The sequence below is a fragment of the Lissotriton helveticus genome, chromosome 5_1 (assembly GCF_964261635.1).
Source record: "Lissotriton helveticus chromosome 5_1, aLisHel1.1, whole genome shotgun sequence".
Classification (NCBI taxonomy): Eukaryota; Metazoa; Chordata; class Amphibia; order Caudata; family Salamandridae; genus Lissotriton; species Lissotriton helveticus.
In genome coordinates this window covers 1797502305-1797522532 of record NC_136065.1, presented here as the reverse complement: position 1 = coordinate 1797522532, position 20228 = coordinate 1797502305, and the positions used below count along the sequence as shown (strand labels likewise).

Below are 20228 nucleotides of genomic sequence, written 5' to 3'. Positions count from 1 at the left end.
AGAGTAGAACCGAGCTCTATGTTCAAAAAATTTCCCTGGCTGGAAGCCACACTCCCACATCCACTAATTGTGCAAATTTAAAAGGGTTTGTCACCAACATTGTATGGTCTTTTTAGGGCCATATAAAGCAGGACTTTGTTATGCTATTTACTTTCAGCCATGGGCAGATCAAAAGTAATGTAAACTTAACACACTGATATAGCATACCATGAATGACCAACAGTAAATCATAAAAGGCTTGTTGCACTTCCTTGTACGCAAACACATTAGTCAGTTTTCAACTGAACATAGCTCAATTTATTTTGATTGAGCTTATACAAAAAGTAATCCACTGACATACCCTATATATCAAATTTACAAGGCAGCAAGCTATTATGTATCACGATACATAAAAAAAGATACCAGGAAAAAATAAAATGTAAAGCATATAAGTAAGGTCAAGAAGAACAACAATCTACTCAAAAAAGGATATACAAAGGTACGTCAATACAAATTGAATTATTTCCTTGAAATCAATTTTACTTTAGTTCATTACAGCTAACACAAGTTCAGCGTGCACTGCATACTTTTCAAAGTTATTCTCTCAGCATCAATCAATGCATTTATAAAGCGCACTACATACCCGTGAGGGTCTCAAGGCGCGGGGGGGGGGGGGAAATTGAGCTGCTACAGGTCGAAGAGCCAGGTCTTGTGGAGTCTTCTGAAGGCCAGCAGGTCCTGGGTCTGTCGTAGGTTGGCAGGGAGAGCGTTCCATGTCTTGGCGGCGAGGTAGGAGAAGCATCCTTTTCTCAAAATGCTTGAAAAGTCAGAGTACTTTGGTCCGTTTGTCAGAATACACCCTCCAACAGTCAAGTATGCTTGCATGCTTCTCTGAAATCGCCAGCCATATCATTCAATGTGAAGTAGTACTAGAGTGCGTTAGTCATTTATTAGTCTCTCATACTTCACAGCGAGCTCACACATGTCATCTGCTTCAGTGTACTCCTTTAATTGTAGTCTTAAATCAAAGACTTCAATTTTCGCCCAATTAAATAGATGTCGGATGTGTAACGTCATTAGTTGTGCTTGTTCTGCAATTTCAATTACCGGTGTTCAGTGAAAGTGCAAAAAATACTCCTTTACTGAATGATTCTTGTCCAAAAGTGTGTACTACAGTGAACTCTGTCTGGCCTTGTAACATTTTAAGCACATTCAGTAGACCTCAAACCTGAAAAACATTTTATAGCAAATGACAAGCCTGCCGAGCACTTTTATTCACTTCTATGTGCCCAGCACCTGTGAGCTCGATTACCAAATTGTGGCTAAATTCCTCAGAAACTACCATCAAGTTGCTTAGAGGACAACTTACTTATATTGGTATAAAACAAGGGCAAAAATCATTATATAAACAAGCAGGAGTGATGCCTGTAAAACCTGCAAACACATATGGTCTCATATCTTGGGTAGACCACCAATTGGTATGCGTTTTAATATCCATTTCATAACAAAAATCCACATAACCTATTAGGAGCACAAAAAATATAAGTTCACTAATAAAAAGGAAAACATACTGTTGTGCCTCAACTTTTTTTTCCATACAAGCCTGTGACCCTGGACTCCCAGCACCACGGAGTGGAGGGTAAGGAGCCAGAATGACTAGCAACAGTCTCCCAGAGACTAACGAAGATGTCATTGGGTGTGGCGAAGTGGAGAGTGCACAGAGACTCGGCAGGGTGGCCCTGCTACCGGCCGCTAGCAAGCGGCGTTTCCCTCCCCTCAAAGGAAGGGTAGGGAAAGCACTTGGGACAGCCGAAAGCGACATTACCAAGGTGGAATCAGGGCAGCATACAGCAGTCTCTCTAGCGGTGTGATGGTAAGGGCTCTAGGCAGCATGCTCTTCACGTGGAGGTGACCAGCACAGCCAGTGCCTCTCAGGAGTCTGAACACCCATGCGGGTACGGTCTCTGCTCGGTTTGCCTAACTAACGGCCTAACTACTTAACCTCCAGTCTGTCAGTTATATATGGCTTTGCGGCCACTTCGGCTGCCCACTGCTATCCGACTGTTGCTGCTTTCTTTTGACCACCCACCCTCTCACTTGCTGCCTATTTTCTTGATAGTGACAGCAATAATTGTAGTTGTTTTAGTAATTTCAGCAGTTTATTTATTTATTTAATTTATATAGCGCATAATCACCCCGGGGTCTCTAAGCGCTTTCCAGGTACATAATGCCACCCAATTCCACAGCCAATAGTCAAGATTTACAGCACACCCCATGCTTGCTGAAAAAGCACTGTTTTTAATTTCTTTCGAAACGGCAACAAGCAGTTCTGGCACCAGAGTCATCTTTGTGCATGTTTGTATTCTCCTGCTTCCTCCATTCTCTCTTGACAGAGAGGAATAGAGTATCAGGAGTGTTCCTGTCCCCAGATTGGATGCATTGACAGCCTTGTACCACCCGAAGCCCACACCATATGGCTTATAGGCTAAAACAAAAGGGAGTACTAACTGAATGAGCTGGGTGAATACCCACGTAGGCGTCTATGTAAACTACAATCAACACCAAAGATTGTAAGAAGACTGGTGAAGTTGGTGTTAGAGCAGTAAGTACCCGAGTGAGCCAGCACCTTCCATCCCTTCTCCCCGTCAGCCTCCTTCACTCCAACGACTTCATCACCTGGGCTGTCATTATAAGGACTAGCCGAGTAGTGCATATATATATTTTAGAGCTTTACTCCTGTAATCCTAAATTTAACGAAACTGGAATGAGAAACACCAATCTCAGAGCAAAAATGAGACTCCAGCCTCCGAGGTCTGCCCAGACAGATGCCCACCTAAGGATATAGATGTGGATATGGAGTTGGGTTCCTTTCCACACATTGCATTTACTTAACTGTCAGTGGCTTCACTACAGCGCTCTGTATCCAAGGCTCAATTCCAGTTATTTAGAGTGCACAGAGGAAAAGAGTGTTTGCCAAAATTATTGCCCCATAGTGATATGCACTCTTCAAGTTACGCTAACTATTGGAAATAGCTTGTGGCAATAGTTATATATTAGAATTAGTAGTAAGGATACTGAAAACGGCATGTCTGAATGCGGAACGAGATGGGCTCAATAAAGTTTGAGTAGTGATTTAAAGGACTAGCACACTCTACTTGCTACTGATCTAAAACTACAAAAATGGCCGCACGGAGCGTCAAGATTGCATGCGCATAGCATTTAAACACGAGCAATACAGTGGTGCAGTTTTTCCGCTCATCAAACAAGAATCCCGCCAGCAGAGACGTGAGGCGTCTAACACGGTAAGGAATGTTAACAGCTCCCCAGTGGTTGTCGGGTATTTGAATGTACGGAGGTTGTAAGCGTATCCATTTTTAAATCATTTTTTAAAAAGGCCCCTGGGAGTGGTTACTATACGGACGATGTAAATGTAATTTCTTCGAATATAACAAAGGAAAGGGGGGTTGAATGCTAAAGCAATGCTCCATATACAAAACTTTAATGAACGCATATACCCTTGGTGGGGTCAGATGTGATGGAATAAAAGACAATAAGGCCTGCCAAGGAAGAAATAAATAAGGGCGTTTGTAACAACAATTGAAAAACGATATTTAAGCGCTTAGACCAATTTAACACACTTATGAAACATGTTACTCTAGTTTAATCTGTTGGAAACAGAATTTAATTTGTGATTGGCGAATATGATTAACCGAATGATGAAGGTGTTTTAACCCTTCTCTACAGTATCTATAGAAATAGGGCCTAAGTATGTGTGGAATCGCTATCTAAAAGCTAGAAGTATAATAAGGAGACTATTGGAATTAATCAAGTAATTAAAATCATCCTCTTGGTGGTCTTTGGCGTTAATTCTAGGAATCTACCTCTGACCTAATTGAAAAAAGGCAGTAGTATTTTCAAAGGTGGAACATTGCACCGGCATTCAACAAAAGGCTATGGTTTAGAAATACTGTGAGGAAACAGGCCTCTCAAGGGTGAGTTATTTGATGCAAACCTCATACTAATGAATAGGTCTAAATGAGCATTTAATGCACTTAATGAAACAATGCATACATATATTGATAAAAAAGGACGAAGAAAACTGAATCCCAATATTCGCTAGCACCGTCTTCCTATTAGGAAAAGGCAACGATTTAGAAAATTAATAAAAATATTGGCCTCCAACGGGTGAGTGAATTAATGTAAATCTTACACTAAACAATAGGCCTAGATGAAATTTCGACACATATATTGATATCATATACTCTTTGACCCAATAGGGGGAAATGAAATGGGGTTTTATTAAGCGCAACTGCTGCCCTGAGGCGTCCAGGCGCTAAGAGCTAGGTTACTGCCTCCCAGTGTGGTCAGCCCGGGAATTAGTCTGGTTTATTGAAAAGAAAGGTTTTGAGTGGTTTGCGGAAGGTCATCAAGTTAGGATTAGATCTTAAATGGAGGGGGGAGTGAGTTCCATAACTTGGCTGCGTTGTAAGAAAAAGACCGGCCTCCAGCTCTGGATCTCCTAATCCGGGGGACTGTCGCCAAGAAGGCATGAGAGGAACGGAGCTGTTTGTTGGGGCGGTAAGAGGTAATGGAAAATGATTGATTGCTGGGCCAGATTTCCAGTATGCTTGATGGGAGATGCACATGGACTTAAATTTAATTCTCTCCCTGACAGGGAGCCAGTGCAAAGTTCTCAGCCCAGGCTCCGCCGAAGTTCTGCGTGGAAGACTGAGCAGTGTGCGTACTGCACAGTTCTGAATCCGCTGAAGTTTTTGCAGACAATATTCAGGCGCCCCTACATATTGGGCGTTACTGAAGTCGAGGCGGGATTGAATTAGACCTTGCATAACTACTAGCTTGGCCTCAAAAGGTAGCAGCGGAAGGATTTTCTTTATCATCCTGATGGGACCAAAGCAAGTCACTGAAAATTTAGTTGCTTGAGTGTTGAAGGTCAGGGATTTGTCCAACCACACCCCCAGACTTTTTATGTTGTCTCTGGGTGTCGGAGGCGCGCCCAAGCTGTTAGGCCATAAAAAATCCATGGTGGGGGAAGCTGGTGGGCCAAGGAGCATAAGCTCAGTTTTGTCCCCGTTGAGCTTGAGGCACGACTTCGTCATCCAATTCTTGGCCTGTTCCAAACAAGTTGTCAGACTGGTCTGTGGTTGTTGGCAGTTCTTTTGCGTGAGAGAGACCACTAGCTGAGTATCATCCGCATATGTGATGATCTTAATGCCATATGGGCGAACGATCTCAGCCAGCGGTCTCATGTATGCATGAATAACGTAGGGCTCAAGGATGAGCCCTGCGGTAACCCGCAGCCCAAGGGCTTGTTTGAGGAGACAGAGGCTCCTTCAAAGATTTGAAAATTCCTGTCACTTAGAAATGACTTGAACCAGGCCAAAGCTTCTCCTGATATTCCTAGACTATAGAGACGGCGCAAGAGGATTTTGTGGTTCACCGTGTCAAATGCGGCGCTCAGATCAAGGAGGATAACTGCCACTGATCCCCCACTGATCCCCCCCTGATCCAAGATCCGCTTAGCTTCCTCTGTAACCGCCAACAAGGCAGTTTCCGTCCCGTGTTTGGGACGGAAGCCCGTCTGAGTGACATCAAGTAGATGGTTGCTCTCGAGAAACATGGTTAGGTAGATGTTAATGCGTTTCTCAAGGATTTTGCTAACCCATGGGAGCAAAGATCGGGCGGTAGTTGTTAAGGTTGCCGGGATCAAGGGTGGGCTTCTTCAGGAGTGCTCGCACCATGGCGTGTTTCCAGGTTGGGGGTACAGTGCTAGTCACTATGGAGGAATTAAGTAGCTCCATGATCATGGGAAGAATGACCTGGCCAGCTAAAACCAGTGTGCTCGGGGGCGGGGTCACATGGGGAGCCTGACTTTATTTGGTGCATCAGAGGCTCAAGTGTTTCTAAATCTAACTGGGGAAAATGATCTAAAGTGTTTTGATGGAAGTCCTCAGCTTCTATGGGGTGATATGGTTCTTGAAAGGAGGGATCTAAATCCGTATCTGAGAAGGATAAGTAAATATTATTTATTTTTTTTAAAAAGAATTCCGCTAAGTCATTACATCTTGAGAGTTGATTGTAGTTGGCAGCCGAGGGTGGTGGAAGCCTGGTCAGGCTTTTTACTATTTGGTACATCTCTTTAGGTTTGGATCTGACCAACATGATTTTCTCACTATAATAAGCCAATTGTGTTACTTTTATTTCAGATTTATAGGCTCTAATAGCCCCCCTGTATATGGCTCTGTCCGTGGCGGCATAGCCCAGGCGCCACTTCCTTTCCAGCTTCTTACATAGACGTTTTTTGCCTCTAAGTTCTTCTGAGTACCAGGGCGCAGTTTTCCTCTGCCTTTTTAGGCTGGTATTACGGAAGGGAAGTATGGAGTCAAGTGACTTCGTAATCCAATTATCGTACTCATTATTGGAGGGGGGTCATGAGTAAATGAGGGTCTAGAGATTGTAAGAATGCTAGTCCACTGGTCCAAAGGGAGTCTGGGCCAGTTTCTCATTTTCCGCGGGATAGGGGTACTAGGTAAGGGTTTGTGTGTGGTCCAAATGAGGGGAATCAAAAAGTGATCAGTCCAGGGGAGACGACTGATGGCACCTACTTTAAGGTGCGTGCAGTTACTAAATACAGGGTCCAGAAGATGGCCTTTAACGTGATTGGAGGATGGAACAAGTTGTTCCAGCTGGACTTCAGCCAGGCTCGCCGTCAACTCTACGGCAACGTTGTCCGAAGTATCATCGAAATGTATATTAAGGTCGCCAAGCAAAATAAAATTAGAGCGGGAAGAGACCAGTTCGGCCACAGCAGAGGGTAGGTCTGTGTAAAACTGTCTTAGTGGCCGGGGGGGGGGAGTAAATAAGGATGCCTGTGAAGCTGTCATTAGGGGAAAATTCAATAACAAAGGGCATACTTTCGCAATCAGCAATGGTCTCCAAGGTGCAGCGACACGTAGATATGTCCTTGTAAATGATTGCGAGCCCACCACCTTTCCCGTGAACGCGGTCTATGCGGGTAATCTGATAGTCTGGTGGGAGGGCTTGCACCAGGTCGGGCTCAGAGTCTTGGGTTAGCCATGTTTCAGTCAAGAAGACTGCGTCCGGCATATATTCATCCAACAACAAAGACATTTCCAGGCTATGTTTGGGCAAGGACCTGCAGTTTAAAAGGAACATTTTGAAATCCAGCTTGTCATCCTTGCTTCGCGGGATGTTGAGCTCTATATTGCAGTGAGGGCAGACATGGGGTAGCTCCAGAGGGTGGAAAGAGTGACAGCAACTTGTTGTTACAGAGGTCCGTAGTCTGTGAAGAGACCCTGGGCTGTAATGTTTCCTTAATTCCAGAGAAGGGGCAGGGGTCCGGGCCCCTGGCCCCGGTCTGCCGCGGACGGGCGCAGACGGGCTTGCCTTTGGTGCGCCCGCTGCGCCCATCCGCTGCGCCCGTCCGCTGCGCGGGCGTTTAATGGCAGCCATAAATAGTGGAGAGGAGAGGGGAGTGTGGGAGACTGATAACTATGCCGCTACCCCAAACTCATCCCAATATGGCGTCTGGGCCGCGTGAGTCTCTGCACAGCACCTATTCGGCTGCAGGGTTCGCGATGGCACTGCGGGTAAAGGCAAACACCACGCAAGATAAGTGCACAAAAAACAACCGCTAAATGGGTGATTTTAAAAACAGTATTTTAAAAATTACAGTTTATAAACCTAGCTTTCCCGGCTGAGCCTCAGGAAAGTGACAATCAGAACTAGCAAGCGCGCAAGTTTTCAGCGCGGCTTAAGTAGCCTGGGGGGCGGGAGACTGATAACTATGCCGCTACCCCAAACTCGTCCCAATATGGCGTCTGGGCCGCGTGAGTCCCTGTACAGCACCTATTAGGCTGCAGGGTTCGCGATGGCCCTGCGGGTAAAGGCAAACACCACGCAAGATAAGTGCACAAAAAACAACAGCTAAATCAGTGATTTTAAAAACAGTATTTTAAAAATTACAGTTTATAAACCTAGCTTTCCCGGCTGAGCCAAAGGAAAGTGACAATCAGAACTAGGGAAGCGATGTCCATACCTCCACCATTCCTTTAAAGAATATAAGAAAAGGAATTTATATATTAATTGTGAGTATATCACGACAAAATTATGTGACTCTTTATTTTTTCGCATCTGAGCTAAATTAAAACTACTCAAATTGTACTAGTTAAATGTCACATTGGTGATAACTATTGACAAAAGAAATATATTTGCCTCAGAAGGTTGAATAATAGCGATAAAATAATGCTAAGATTTGCAATCAAGCGATTGCACTATTCAGTAGTAGTGAAGTGTCACATTATAGTGTAATACAATGAACCAAAGAAAATTAAAATTAAATCGGAGCACACGTTCTGCATCTAACTGTATGTATCTTATTTTTAGATTTATTGGTTTGATAACATTGAGCAATTTGTGATTATATGTTGTGGGTCCTGAAGAAGGTGTTTTTAACTACATGACACACCAAAACGCATCGACAAGAGGACACAGTTATTTTGTTTTAATAAAAATTGTTTTAATGTTTTTAATACCGTGATATGTACTAGGAAGTCTATAAAATCTATTTGACTATTTTTAGTCATTTTTGAAAACATTATTGTAAAAGATATCTTTCTAATGTTTATTTTTAGTCTTATACAAATGTGTTCTATGAAATGAAATAGAAAATGTTTCAAGTATGATACAACATTGTTGGATGTTTTGATAAAGATACATATAATAAAAATACCAAGCATATAAGTCTAGATTACGTGTTGCTATATATGGGGACATTTTTGCTCTTTTTCTTTGGTTCACTGAAATATGCGCACAATTTCTTTGCAGGAGTAGTAAACAATATCAAAGGGGAAATGTACATTTTTAGTGACTCTTCAAGTTACGCACAGTCTAGAACCTTTCCTTAACAGCAACGCCTGGAACGATTGACTCCTGGTGGCCCTCAGACCAGGAATCCAGATTCATACCAGTCGACAAGGCCAGAAACCTCTGAATCATTAATAAGAAGCCCACTATGAAATTACAAATCAACGCTGTCTCCTTCGCCTGCTTCTTCACTCTACAAATGCTACATAAGATGTTCAAGTGACTACCCTTGCACACGAGACACACTGTGACAAAAGCCCGCATCACAAGCTGACTCTACGATGGCAACGCCCTCTATGTAGAAAGCGCTGCACACCTCCTAGAGACTTCGAACCATACAGAACGCCACAGCCAGACGACTCCTCGACGAGCCCACATTACAATCACACCACACCTCAGGCAACTGCTGGCTCCCCATCCAGAAGACATGCCAAGACCTGTTCCAGCCCATACACCAATATCAAACAGGATCGCACATCTTCATAAAATGTTTTGCCTACTGCGTTAAACAGGGAATTTAGGGAATGGTCCAGCAAAGTCACTATGTATAAACGATTTTACTACCTCTTGCAACATACGCAACCCCTGCACTTTCATATCCTGTCCAGGGAGCCTCTAACGGGTTATGAAAACAAACTTATGCAGCCCAGCACTTTATGCCTCCCCACACAATTACGCACTTTAGTGAACTGAGCTACTTCAGGAGTAAAACCTGGTATTCAAATTAGCAATTCCCTCATTAGCTCCACCTAAGGTCTCAACAACATAATATCTCTGACCTACCACCGGAAGTGATGCCTGCCAGTTTGGGCACATGATATAACTGCAAATTATATGGTACATAGAGACCCAGACACCGAGAATTCTTTTATCCCTTTTAGTCCCACATTCTATTCCTCCGTATCTGTGGATGTGAGACAAAACCATCAAACTAATCCAGCTGCTACGCTAGCACCTTGTTCATAAGATGGCTTAACCCAAAAGAATGACAAAATAGTTCTGCCTTTGAATTGGATGAGGACGTCTTGGATTTGGTAGATTTATACAATCCACAGGGGACAGTCCCTCAATCACATCCAACTTGTAAGGGCACAAGAAAAGTCTGTCACGAAGCCTGTATCTGGGATTACCAGCCATCACCGCAGGAGCAGTGTAACTTCCTCTCAAACATTCCAGAAACTTACGCTGCGTAATCTATTCTTGCTATCACGAGAACCACATTCTGCACATCAGGTATTATTGCTAGGGCTCCAACTGCTCAGTTTTTTAAGTTGAATATGCAAATTGATATTATGCATGACCTAGCAGCTAATTTTGTAGCAACCGAAGGAAGAATGCGCTATGAAACCTGCAGTGCTAGACCTCTTTGGGAAATGAAGCCCACTGCAAGAACCAATCCAATATTTCTTTATTTCGGCCATTTGAGACCATAAAAGATACCTTAAAAAGCATTTAAAAAAACGTAGTACATACATTAAAAACAAGGCACGATGCAACACACAACTAATTCATTTTCCTGGAGAGTCTAAGGAATGAGGAGGCAATTAACTATTTCATTACAGTTCATTACAAGTTTACAGAAGATCATCCTTTTTTCCCCTTATCTGCCACATGGCCATTAAGTACTTGGCAACTGCAAAAACTATGTGGTGCAGGGTACTTGTCTTCAAGATTCTGTATGAATGTAAATAGTTCCTAATGCCCAAATTCCTACATAATGGCACTAGCCAATATTTCCTCGGTCTAGTGTAGGCAGGGCAAAAAAACAGCACATGTGGTTCGTCGTCCTCATTCGCACTGCACCCAGGGCATATTTTGTCATCCGACACTGACCATTTACTAGTAAAAGTTTTAAGGGGCAGGGTCCCGAGCCTCCATTGAATGAACAGTTTCAGGAAATATAATGTCCATAAAACCTTCAAAGTAAAAAGAGTTTTTGATGTCCAAAAATTGTTCAGTTAGGGTGCCGACTTTAGATGCACACACAAGCGAAACTAGACTTTTGTCCTTGAAGATCTTAACAAGCCTTTTGCGTGCCACCGCTTGACAGCCTCTTTCAGGAGCCATCCACAACTCAGGCAGTCCCAAGCGATAGAATTCTCGTTTGATGTAAGCCAACCAAGGAATTCTATCGCAATGATTGAGATTCAAGACGTGCTTAAGATCTTGCCTGTAGTGGGAAAGTTCACCAGTAGACCAGAGCCTGTGCCAAAACCTCAGTGGTTTTAATGCCAATTCATCCCCTATTGAGGGGAGCCCCAGGTCTAATCTCAAGGGTAGCTTTAGTCCCTGGTTTCCAGTGCCAGAGATAAGTCTTGCCATCTCTCCCAGTCCCATTCTGACTTTGCCTGGGCAATGGCATCCCTATATTTACGTCTCAGCTCAACTACCTTATCCTTGTTGATACCGGACTTTATCATAAAAATCAGCTCGGTTTTTATCTTTTTACAAGTGGAATTGTACCAAGCTGAGGTTAGTGTCCTCTTCTTCCTAGTCACCACCTCAGGATAAAAAACCTCTCCTAAACTTCCCACTATATCTGTATGGATTTGGGCTAGTTTCTCATTAAAATCTGTAGTTCTAGGTTTGTTGATTAGTTCGTCCATTTCAACTAACTTTGGGAGTGCCAGTTCATAAATTTTTGTAATGCACTCGGTTGAACTTACTAGTTTCCCCCATCTTACCCTGCATCTGTTATTTGATAAAACCAAATTCCCTGTGTCTCCACTTGAGTTTGTAGGCGACGACCCTGCTTCGGGGACTGGATGAACCATATCTAGACAGAGGGCGTTGTGGTCACTGACTGTTCTTTCTATTACCCTGAAGTGCAAGAACCCTCCAATTGCTCTGCAATTTTAGCCAAATTAGGAGAAGTTCCTGCAGTAATCGATCCAATCATCACAGAGTGTAAGAAGTCACTACATATGGCAGTGCAGCCTTCCTCAGATCAACATCACAGCCAGCTCCCATCTAGTTCCTTTCCTGCTCAGGGTGCCAATCCAGTGAAGCAGACATACTTATAGGCAATAAAGGAGATGTGGTTGCTGGCAGCTCTGAAGAGCCAGCACCATAACCTGACCAAATCGCCAGAAAGAGTAAATGTGTTAAAACCCAACCTACATTCTAAAACAAGCCATCTGAAATACTCTAATAAACCGCTAGACATAAAAACTAATTAGCAGTCTGGGTAAAGCTACTTGCCCCCGGTACCATACAAACGTAGCAGGGGGAATACTCAAAGCAAAACTGAACCAAACTTAATCGACCAAAAAACTCCCAATCCAGGCACATAATGGTTCCTGGTAACAGAGATATTCCTGCTCAACAACTCAAATGCAAGCCAAATTTAAGATGCATTCTCACATCCAGGGATTCCCAAAAGGTCTAAGAATTGTTCCATGAGTCTAATTCCTTGCGTCTCACTCAACACCACAAGGGTTAACTGCCTACGAGAAGAATCAGTCAGAACCTGTGGGCTATAAAGCAACAGTTATGACCCAAACTGAACAACTCCGTTACACCAAATGTCATCATGTATATGGCCACTCACATGATTTCCCTACCATCTAAATTAGCCACTGGCAGAAAGATGGAGTTACATACCCTTTGTTCTGCAGTTATGAAGTTTTATCTGAATGCAAATGGCTCTGATTCCAAGATCAGTTATGCAGAGCTCACATACAATGTAATGTGTTGCACCAGTGGTCACAGGGAGCAGCTTCTCATCAAGAACAAGATGTGCCCAGATTAAAACAGACATTTCCACAATCATCCAGTCGTATTGCTCAACCTAGATGGCAGTAATGTTTGCGCCAGAGAGGGCATCCTACCCTTTAATCTGCCCATCACACTGCAATGGGCAGCCTGCACTTCCAACTGAGCATATTATCCACCAAGGAGTCAAAAACCAAATGCAAACTCCAGATCTTCTGGCTCCCAATTTTATTCTAGCAGTGATAATCTAATTCAATTTACACCAAATTATCATGCAAGAGGTCCTCCTAATGTCCTAAATAGAGGTAATCTATTAAGAGTGATCTAGGCGCCGCCTGGCCTAGCCAAAGTAACATCTTGCGATGTACTCCGGGTAAGTTTCATTACTCAAACAAACCTGGAAGGTCAAGCGAAGCAACTACATCATGGTGGGCAAACAAAGCCATTGCAAATGAAGCCACATTGTCTCATTCGGGAATTCTTGTTGCCGAAGATAAAACAGAGCGGTATTCGAGATTCCTAGTAGCTCAGTCAGATGACAGCGTGACCTCAGAAAAGAGCCTTCTACAACTAGGTACACTGCTCAGGTCTGCCCGCTGTTCGCCTCCATGACAAGCAAAACCTAGCTTTAGCAATTAAAATAAAACGATACCTGCTAGGAGCCACATATGCAGGTTGCCAATATGGCTCAGTCAAACGCCATCTTAGCTCCGACTGTCTTTTCAGGTAATCATACAATGTGGGTCAAGCAGCAGGCAGATGTGGAAGGACCACCACAAGTCAATGGAAGGTTTCTCTAAAAGGAGAAGGGCACATCTGACTGTGCGAAAAGGGTGCATGGGGAGCTTGAACAGTTGGAACATTGCAGGATGGCAATCTAAAGTAGAGAACAAAAAATAGATCACTTATCAAATATACATTCTACTGCTTCCAGGACACCTGGACGCTTGATGAAATTAGCTTTGAGGGGTTATCTGCTCATTCACTAGAAGCAATGATAGACCAGGTGGGAATGCCAAAAGGCAGTCTAACAAGATTTTTTGGGGAACGGAATCTATTGGCACATGGAAATCACCCACAATGCTTGAGTCCCAGTATTATTCAATGTTTACATTCCCCCAGGGAACACAAATGATTACCCAACAATATTAAAACTGGTATGCCCCGGTCTCACTAATACTAGCAAAAGGAACAATTATCTGTTATTAATACCAAGAAGTCTCACAGCTTTCACTCTGTTGTAATATATGAGCACTTAAATATCAGGTGCTTGACCGAGTGATGCTCCAAGCCTGGAGATCTCTTTTTGCCATGCTTCCCGACACTAGAAACCTCTAGAAGGCAAAGGAGGTTTAACAGATTCCAGCTCAATCTTTTCACACTGAATGGCAGAACTTTTTGAGATCACACTCCTAAATGTACTTACAGGTCTGGCAATCGAGAAACACTAAAACACTATGTACTAACCAACCAGGGGCCATTGAGCTAATTTATCAACATGCTAATAAGAGAATTGTGAGCGAATGTGATCCATTAACTGCTACTCTGATGTATCCTCTCTCACTCCTGCTGGGTCTTTTCCACATAAAAGAGCAAGCGGGAATTTGATAGTAAAATCTGGCGGAAAAAGACTGCACGGCATACAAATTTTTTTTTTTTTAAAGAAACAGGGTGGCTACGATATATTTAACTAGGTCACTCCCTCCAGGCTCATATATGTGATGGAGGGGCTTTAGAGGAGGTCTCACATCTGGAAGACAGACTCTTAACTGAACCCCTGCATGCAAAGGCCATTTCAGTACTATACAGGCTGGCAGCGCTGGTCACAAAGTGAAACATTGCGAGAAATTGGGGAGCAGTTCAAAAAGGGGGTGGTGATGGACAGAGTATCTGAGTTAATCAGAACACTCCTACCCAGTCAACAGATCAGGGCTTGATCCATCACCGTTTTTTAGCTCACTGCACCATCCCAGTTCAGAACCTGGCTATATGCAAATTAGTCTGTCCCTGGCCCAGTGCATCATGGGAACAGGGCAGACCAAACTACCAAGCCAATTCTTTACCGGGAAGGAAACAAGCTTCCGGGGACCGGTTTCTGGCATTACAGCCGTCTTCGGCCCGGCTTGCTTGAATCCTGATGGTGCAGTGAGCAATTGGGGAGCAGCCACCTTACCAACAGTAGTGGAATAGAAAGCGGACATAGATTGGTGTGGGCAGGCAGAAAGTACAATTTGTGAGAGTGGAGGGTGCCCTAAGAAGTGGGAAAAGATATGGGGACCATGGCAGATATATTGAGCGCTTTTGGTAGTTTAACGATGAAACTAGCTGGCATTAATAGACAGGGATACTTTTGTCAAAGATGGTCTATAGCTGGAGTACTTAGGTTAAGCCTCGACAAATCTACTGTAATGGTTTCTTTTGCATTGATTTGATTGCTGACCATGTGTTAATAAAAACGTTTGTTTTAAAAAAGAAACAGGGGCTGTCACGATCTCTGAAATCCAGTTTACACGGATCTATCAGATTCAGATAATCGCAGTTTGATCATCATTGAGAAATGTTAATCACTAAAGAAAGCAACAATCTGTTGAAGATGGTGTAATAGAGCCTAAAAATAGTGCTAGGGTCCCCCAATATCTAACAAACATAGCTTGGTTTGACGATGAATGTGCAAAAATGCAGCAGACCTTAGTCAAAGGCACACCTGGGAGGGGGGGAGGAGAACACCTAAAACCTTATGACAGGAATACAAGAGACTGATTAACTATAACAAATCACATTCATCTACAAACATTGGCCACACTCGAAAACGTACTCAGGGAAAAGGATAATACAGGCTTTTGGATAATGTTCAACTGGGGTTGTAAGGGCCCTACAAGAATAATTGGGCCCAGTCATTACCTCAGCCAAATGGGTCAATCATTTGGGGATAACATACAAAAGCTCAGCACCATCTGTAAACACAGCTGTACTACCCAGTTGTGACCATGGTCAAAGCAAGGACATCTCATTTGTAGAGAAAGATAGGCTTGTGCCTGCAGTTGTCTACAACAGCAGGAAATGGACAAATAAATTCGCTGAAGTAATCCAGGTGACCGTTTCGTCTAAAAGTCAAATAAGGTGCTAGGCCCCAACGGTATGCCAAGCAATACCTTTCAAAATAACGTATCTCTAAGGGATCATGTATTAACAGCAGTATTTAATGCAGATTGTATAACAGAGAAGGTCCCAGCTTCTTGGGCAACAGGAGTCATAGTGCCTCTTCATAACAAGCATTAAAAATACAATAGGTCTAGCCTTTCATTAAGTTAAAGCCATTTGCTTTGCTATACAATGCCATTAGCAAAGCAAATGGCTTTAAATTAATCAAAGGTGAGACCTATTGTATTTTCAGTGCTTGTTATCATTTTGCAACTGCTGGTGTTTCCACCTCACCTATGCAAATCACCTACAATTCGACTGCCAGCTCCCAATGACATGCTCAGGACGGTAATCCAAGCGCCACTAAGGCTCATTGAAGAGAGGAGTGCATATGCATTTGTAACCATTTGTTTATTGTAAATAAGTTGTAACTTTATTTAACAAAGTGGGAGGTGTAGCGCTGGGTAAATAAAGAATGATTGACCTTTGGTTCAGGGTGGACTCGGTAGACCTGTGATGTAAGCGCTGTTAGGTAATAAGGTGAATGCAGGTGTAGAACGTTTGGGTCTTGCTTTACACGCTTAGGAATAAAGACGTGAATAACTCTCAGAGTGTGGCGTAGCCATTGCAGAGGGTCCTGTACTGGAGAGGACGCTACAATTAGTAAACTTTAAAACTTATTTACTGCGTTCCAAAAAAACGTCTTTAATCATTTGAATGTAGCAGAATTCCTTTTGGGACACTTTTGAGGCTTGTCCCTCAACGTGTAAATACAAAGTCTCCATCACTACCGCATAGGTGATTTCAAGTTGTTGTATCAACGTACAGTAACCGTCACAACTTGAAACTTGGCGTGAATTGTGTGATGATGGCTCCTATAACATTGAATCTAATTTGCCACTGCGGACATAGCAACAGTAGGCATTAGACGCACGCAGCTCTGAAACAGTACAGAAAATTGGATGGTATAAATGCTTGCCCGAGGGCCGCTGATCACACTGTACACATGGGTAGAATGAGCAATTATCAAGCGGCAAGCACTTGAGACAAATGCAAAAAAAAAAAAGTTGGGGTCGGGGGCAGCCGATGCCAAAAACTCACTCAAACCTCAAAGGAAATGCCTGCGAAAGTAACACCAACAGGTGCCTTCCTGGACTGGCAATTACTATGCTGTGCACGGTTAACACTGCTCTGGAGGCATTCAGGAAGGTGATACAATATTGGCATGGGAGCAGCTGTATTTTGTCGGTGTTCAGAAAATTGCGCCACGTAACTAAAATCGTGCTGCTGTCTGCCTCCGCTCCACCCCCGACAAAAAAAAACACAAATAATCCTCAGCCTGAATGATTCGTTCCCTTCTTGTGACAATTTCAAAGAAAACAAGCTCTTTGCTTTGGCAAAGGCAGCCGCTTGTTTATAATTGCATCGCGCTTTCACTTTAAGTGAAAGCACAATGCAAAAATAAACACGCGGCTGCCTTTGCCAAAGGCGAATGCTAACAAAAAAGTGCATAGTGGCTAATTAGGAGACACTTTGTGCGTGGATAATAGGAGATCGGGTGGCAACAAGAAGCGAATTGACATGCCTTCAGTGCAATCACTGCACTGCCTTTGGCATAATTTGTGACACCAAACGACGTGCACGATTCAAAACTGAAGGCAAAGCTGGGACAAGGCTTCTTGAATCTTATCAATTGCAAGAAGCCTCGTATGATGAGAGAAGCGAATGCGCTGCTTACGTCTGGCCGAGACCTAAACACGTGGCTTCCTTTGCCAAAGGTGAATGCTAACAAAAAAGTGCGTAGCGGCTAATTAGGAGACACTTTCTCCCGCCGCCAGCAAGAGATCCAATCCTGCTGGGCCTGGATAAAAGGAGACAAGGTGGCAACAAGCAGCGATTGACATACCTTCAGTGCAATCATTGCACTGCCTTTGGCATAATTTGTGATGCCAAACGACGTGCACAAATCAAAACTGAAGGCGGAGCTGGGACGAGGCTTCTGGAATCATATTGATTCCAAGAAGCCTCGTATGACGAGAGAAGCGAATGCGCTGCTTACGTCTGGCCGAGACCTAAACACGTGGCTTCCTTTGCCAAAGGTGAATGCTAACAAAAAAGTGCGTAACGGCTAATTAGGAGACACTTTCTCCCGCCGCCAGTTAGAGATCCAATCCCGCTGGGCCTGGATAAAAGGAGACAGAGTGACAACAAGCAGCGATTGCCTTCAGTGCAATAATTGCACTGCCTTTGGCATAATTCTTGATGCCAAACGACGCGCACAAATAAAAACTGAAGGCGGAGCTGGGACGAGGCTTCTGGAATCGTATTGATTCCAAGAAGCCTCGTATTATGAGAGCAGCGCATGCGCTGTTTATGTCAGGCCGAGACCTAAAAAGGGCGCACGGAATGACCCAGCAACTTATGGCTAAATTTAACTGCTTTACAGTGCTAGGAAGTTTTACCGGGGGTATTGAGGATAATCTGTCATCGCTCCAGACCGGTTTCAGGAAATACCACAGCACAATCAACAAGCATTGAGATAATATTTGTCTTAAACAAACCATCATAAAAAGTGCATAATTTGATATGATGTTTATAGATCTTAAGGCAGCATTTGACTTGGGAGAAATGACGCCTAACTTTCCAATAGAAAGCTGGATAAGACAACAGTGGGTCTTGGCGCCCTTACTATTTCATCTTTTCATAAACATGGGCTCAATGCTCCAACGCTTATATCTGGATGTTTCCCAAATCGGGTGGTGACAAAATTCCAATAATACTCAACGCAGACAATGCAGTCTTCCTTTCCTACATCAAACTGGCAATGCATAAATTATTGGGCTGCTTTGAGACATCCCGTACCAAGAAAAATCTTGAGATAAACACAATGAAAACAACATTCAGGATTTTGAACTGCAGGAACCCCTTTGGGTCTACCTTTAAAATATATGGTAGTGGTCTGTCCAGGGTTCATTTTATGACAACCTGGGTATTTGATTTGATGGCAAGCTATCATGGTTCGAGCAAGAATCAAAAAATGCGAAGGGACTCTGCGCCCAATGGAGTAGTTTGGTGGTCCAGTTTACTGTCGGCAGCACAGGCCTCCCTCGAAACACATGAACATTCCTGTGTTCTCAGAATATCGTCTATAAAGAAAGTTAAGACCACGTTTCATACCCACTCCCATACACCCCACATACCAGCTCCACCCCTCCCCCAGCTGGACATCTATTTTTCTGTTTAGAAGAGCGAGTCACGGAAAGGCGTCTCACGGTACAACTAGTTACCCGGAAGAGAAAACGGTGCTCCCAACTTCAAACTGGCTGCAGAGGCAATCCACTGGAAATACCTCGGACAAATGTACATTCCGAGCAGATAGGAGCACTCGTTTTTAGATAAAGAACCTCAAAAGAATAGGTGTCACAGCTATGACACTTTACCACATTCGGCGTTGTTATGGTGGCCCCAGCTGGCTGACAAATATCTCTGTGAGCTTAGCCACCTCGCGAACATAGTTCCTTAAATGCCACAGAAAAGCAAATGTGCTATGCTCATTTTTTATCAGCCTTCAACACATTCTCCTGCAAACTAGACTATCGCTGCCGGCATATTCCTTGGATGGAGTACAGGGGCAGTGTCCTATAACACCGGTATGACAGCCACACCTAGCTACTACTCCTAGAATCGGGAACAGGTAGTGGCTCCATTCATACAGTTATACTCGGGCTCTTACATAAACTCATGTAAATGCATTCTGAAACCCACCCCTATCCTGAAGGTTAAGCTACCCAGCAGCCACTAAAATTAATATGTACTCACAGGTGTGCTCTCCAATGACTTATGCAGTTGGTCCCTTCAGCATGCCCCGAAGTCAGGCGTTCCGTCACTAATCGTGCCTGATCAGAGGATGTGGAGGGCAGACAAACACACAACTTACCACTGGCAGGACTATAACGACTCTAGCCGAAGTAAGTCTCAGCCTCGCCAGTTTTCAATACCTAGCCCGGCCTAGCCGGTACGGTGAGTCAGCAGCGTGTGACAGTGTAGCCCTTCACCCTCGCTAACCACTCACAAGATAGTCCCGGCATAAGCCCACCGAGGCCTCTCACCTATAGAATGCAGGATGTCGATGCTCGCATCCCGGTCCGTGCTGAGCAGGGTCTGAGCCCGCTGAAACTCCACTACCGCCGCGGCCGCCATCTTCCACTCAACTCAGCAGCACCAGCCTCCGCACAGCCAGGCGACCGGAAATGCGTGCCGGAAGTACCGATGCCGGCTTGTCAAGCGCGGCGCGCTGGGAATCGTAGTCCTACAGCAATGTAAGGGTGCACAAAGGTCTGAAACAATTACACCGCTCAATCGACGGGCATCTCTCGTGGTCGGCATCCTAGGGTGTTTATCGTCATTCCTTCCACAAGGGTGGAAATCAGAAACTTAGTGCTTTTTTCACGCACAAGATGGTCGCTAAGACTTATTGGTCTTCGATCTAG

At 43.9% G+C, this 20228-nt stretch overlaps 1 protein-coding gene across 2 annotated transcripts in view; it reads right to left on the bottom strand.

The window, feature by feature from the left end:
- Nucleotides 1–20013, bottom strand: part of PSMD11 (proteasome 26S subunit, non-ATPase 11) — a 473607-nt gene extending 453594 nt beyond the window's left edge. Inside the window, exon 1 of one of the 2 annotated variants that reach the window (XR_013594972.1) lies at nt 19848–20013. Coding sequence is in view for 1 of the 2 variants with exons in the window: in XM_078645110.1 (XP_078501236.1) it covers nt 19848–19938 (91 nt within the window). In the remaining variant the exon portion in view is untranslated. The remainder of the gene's footprint in view (nt 1–19847) is intronic. The other variant, XM_078645110.1, reaches the window with a different exon arrangement.
- Nucleotides 20014–20228: the final 215 nt, after the last annotated feature.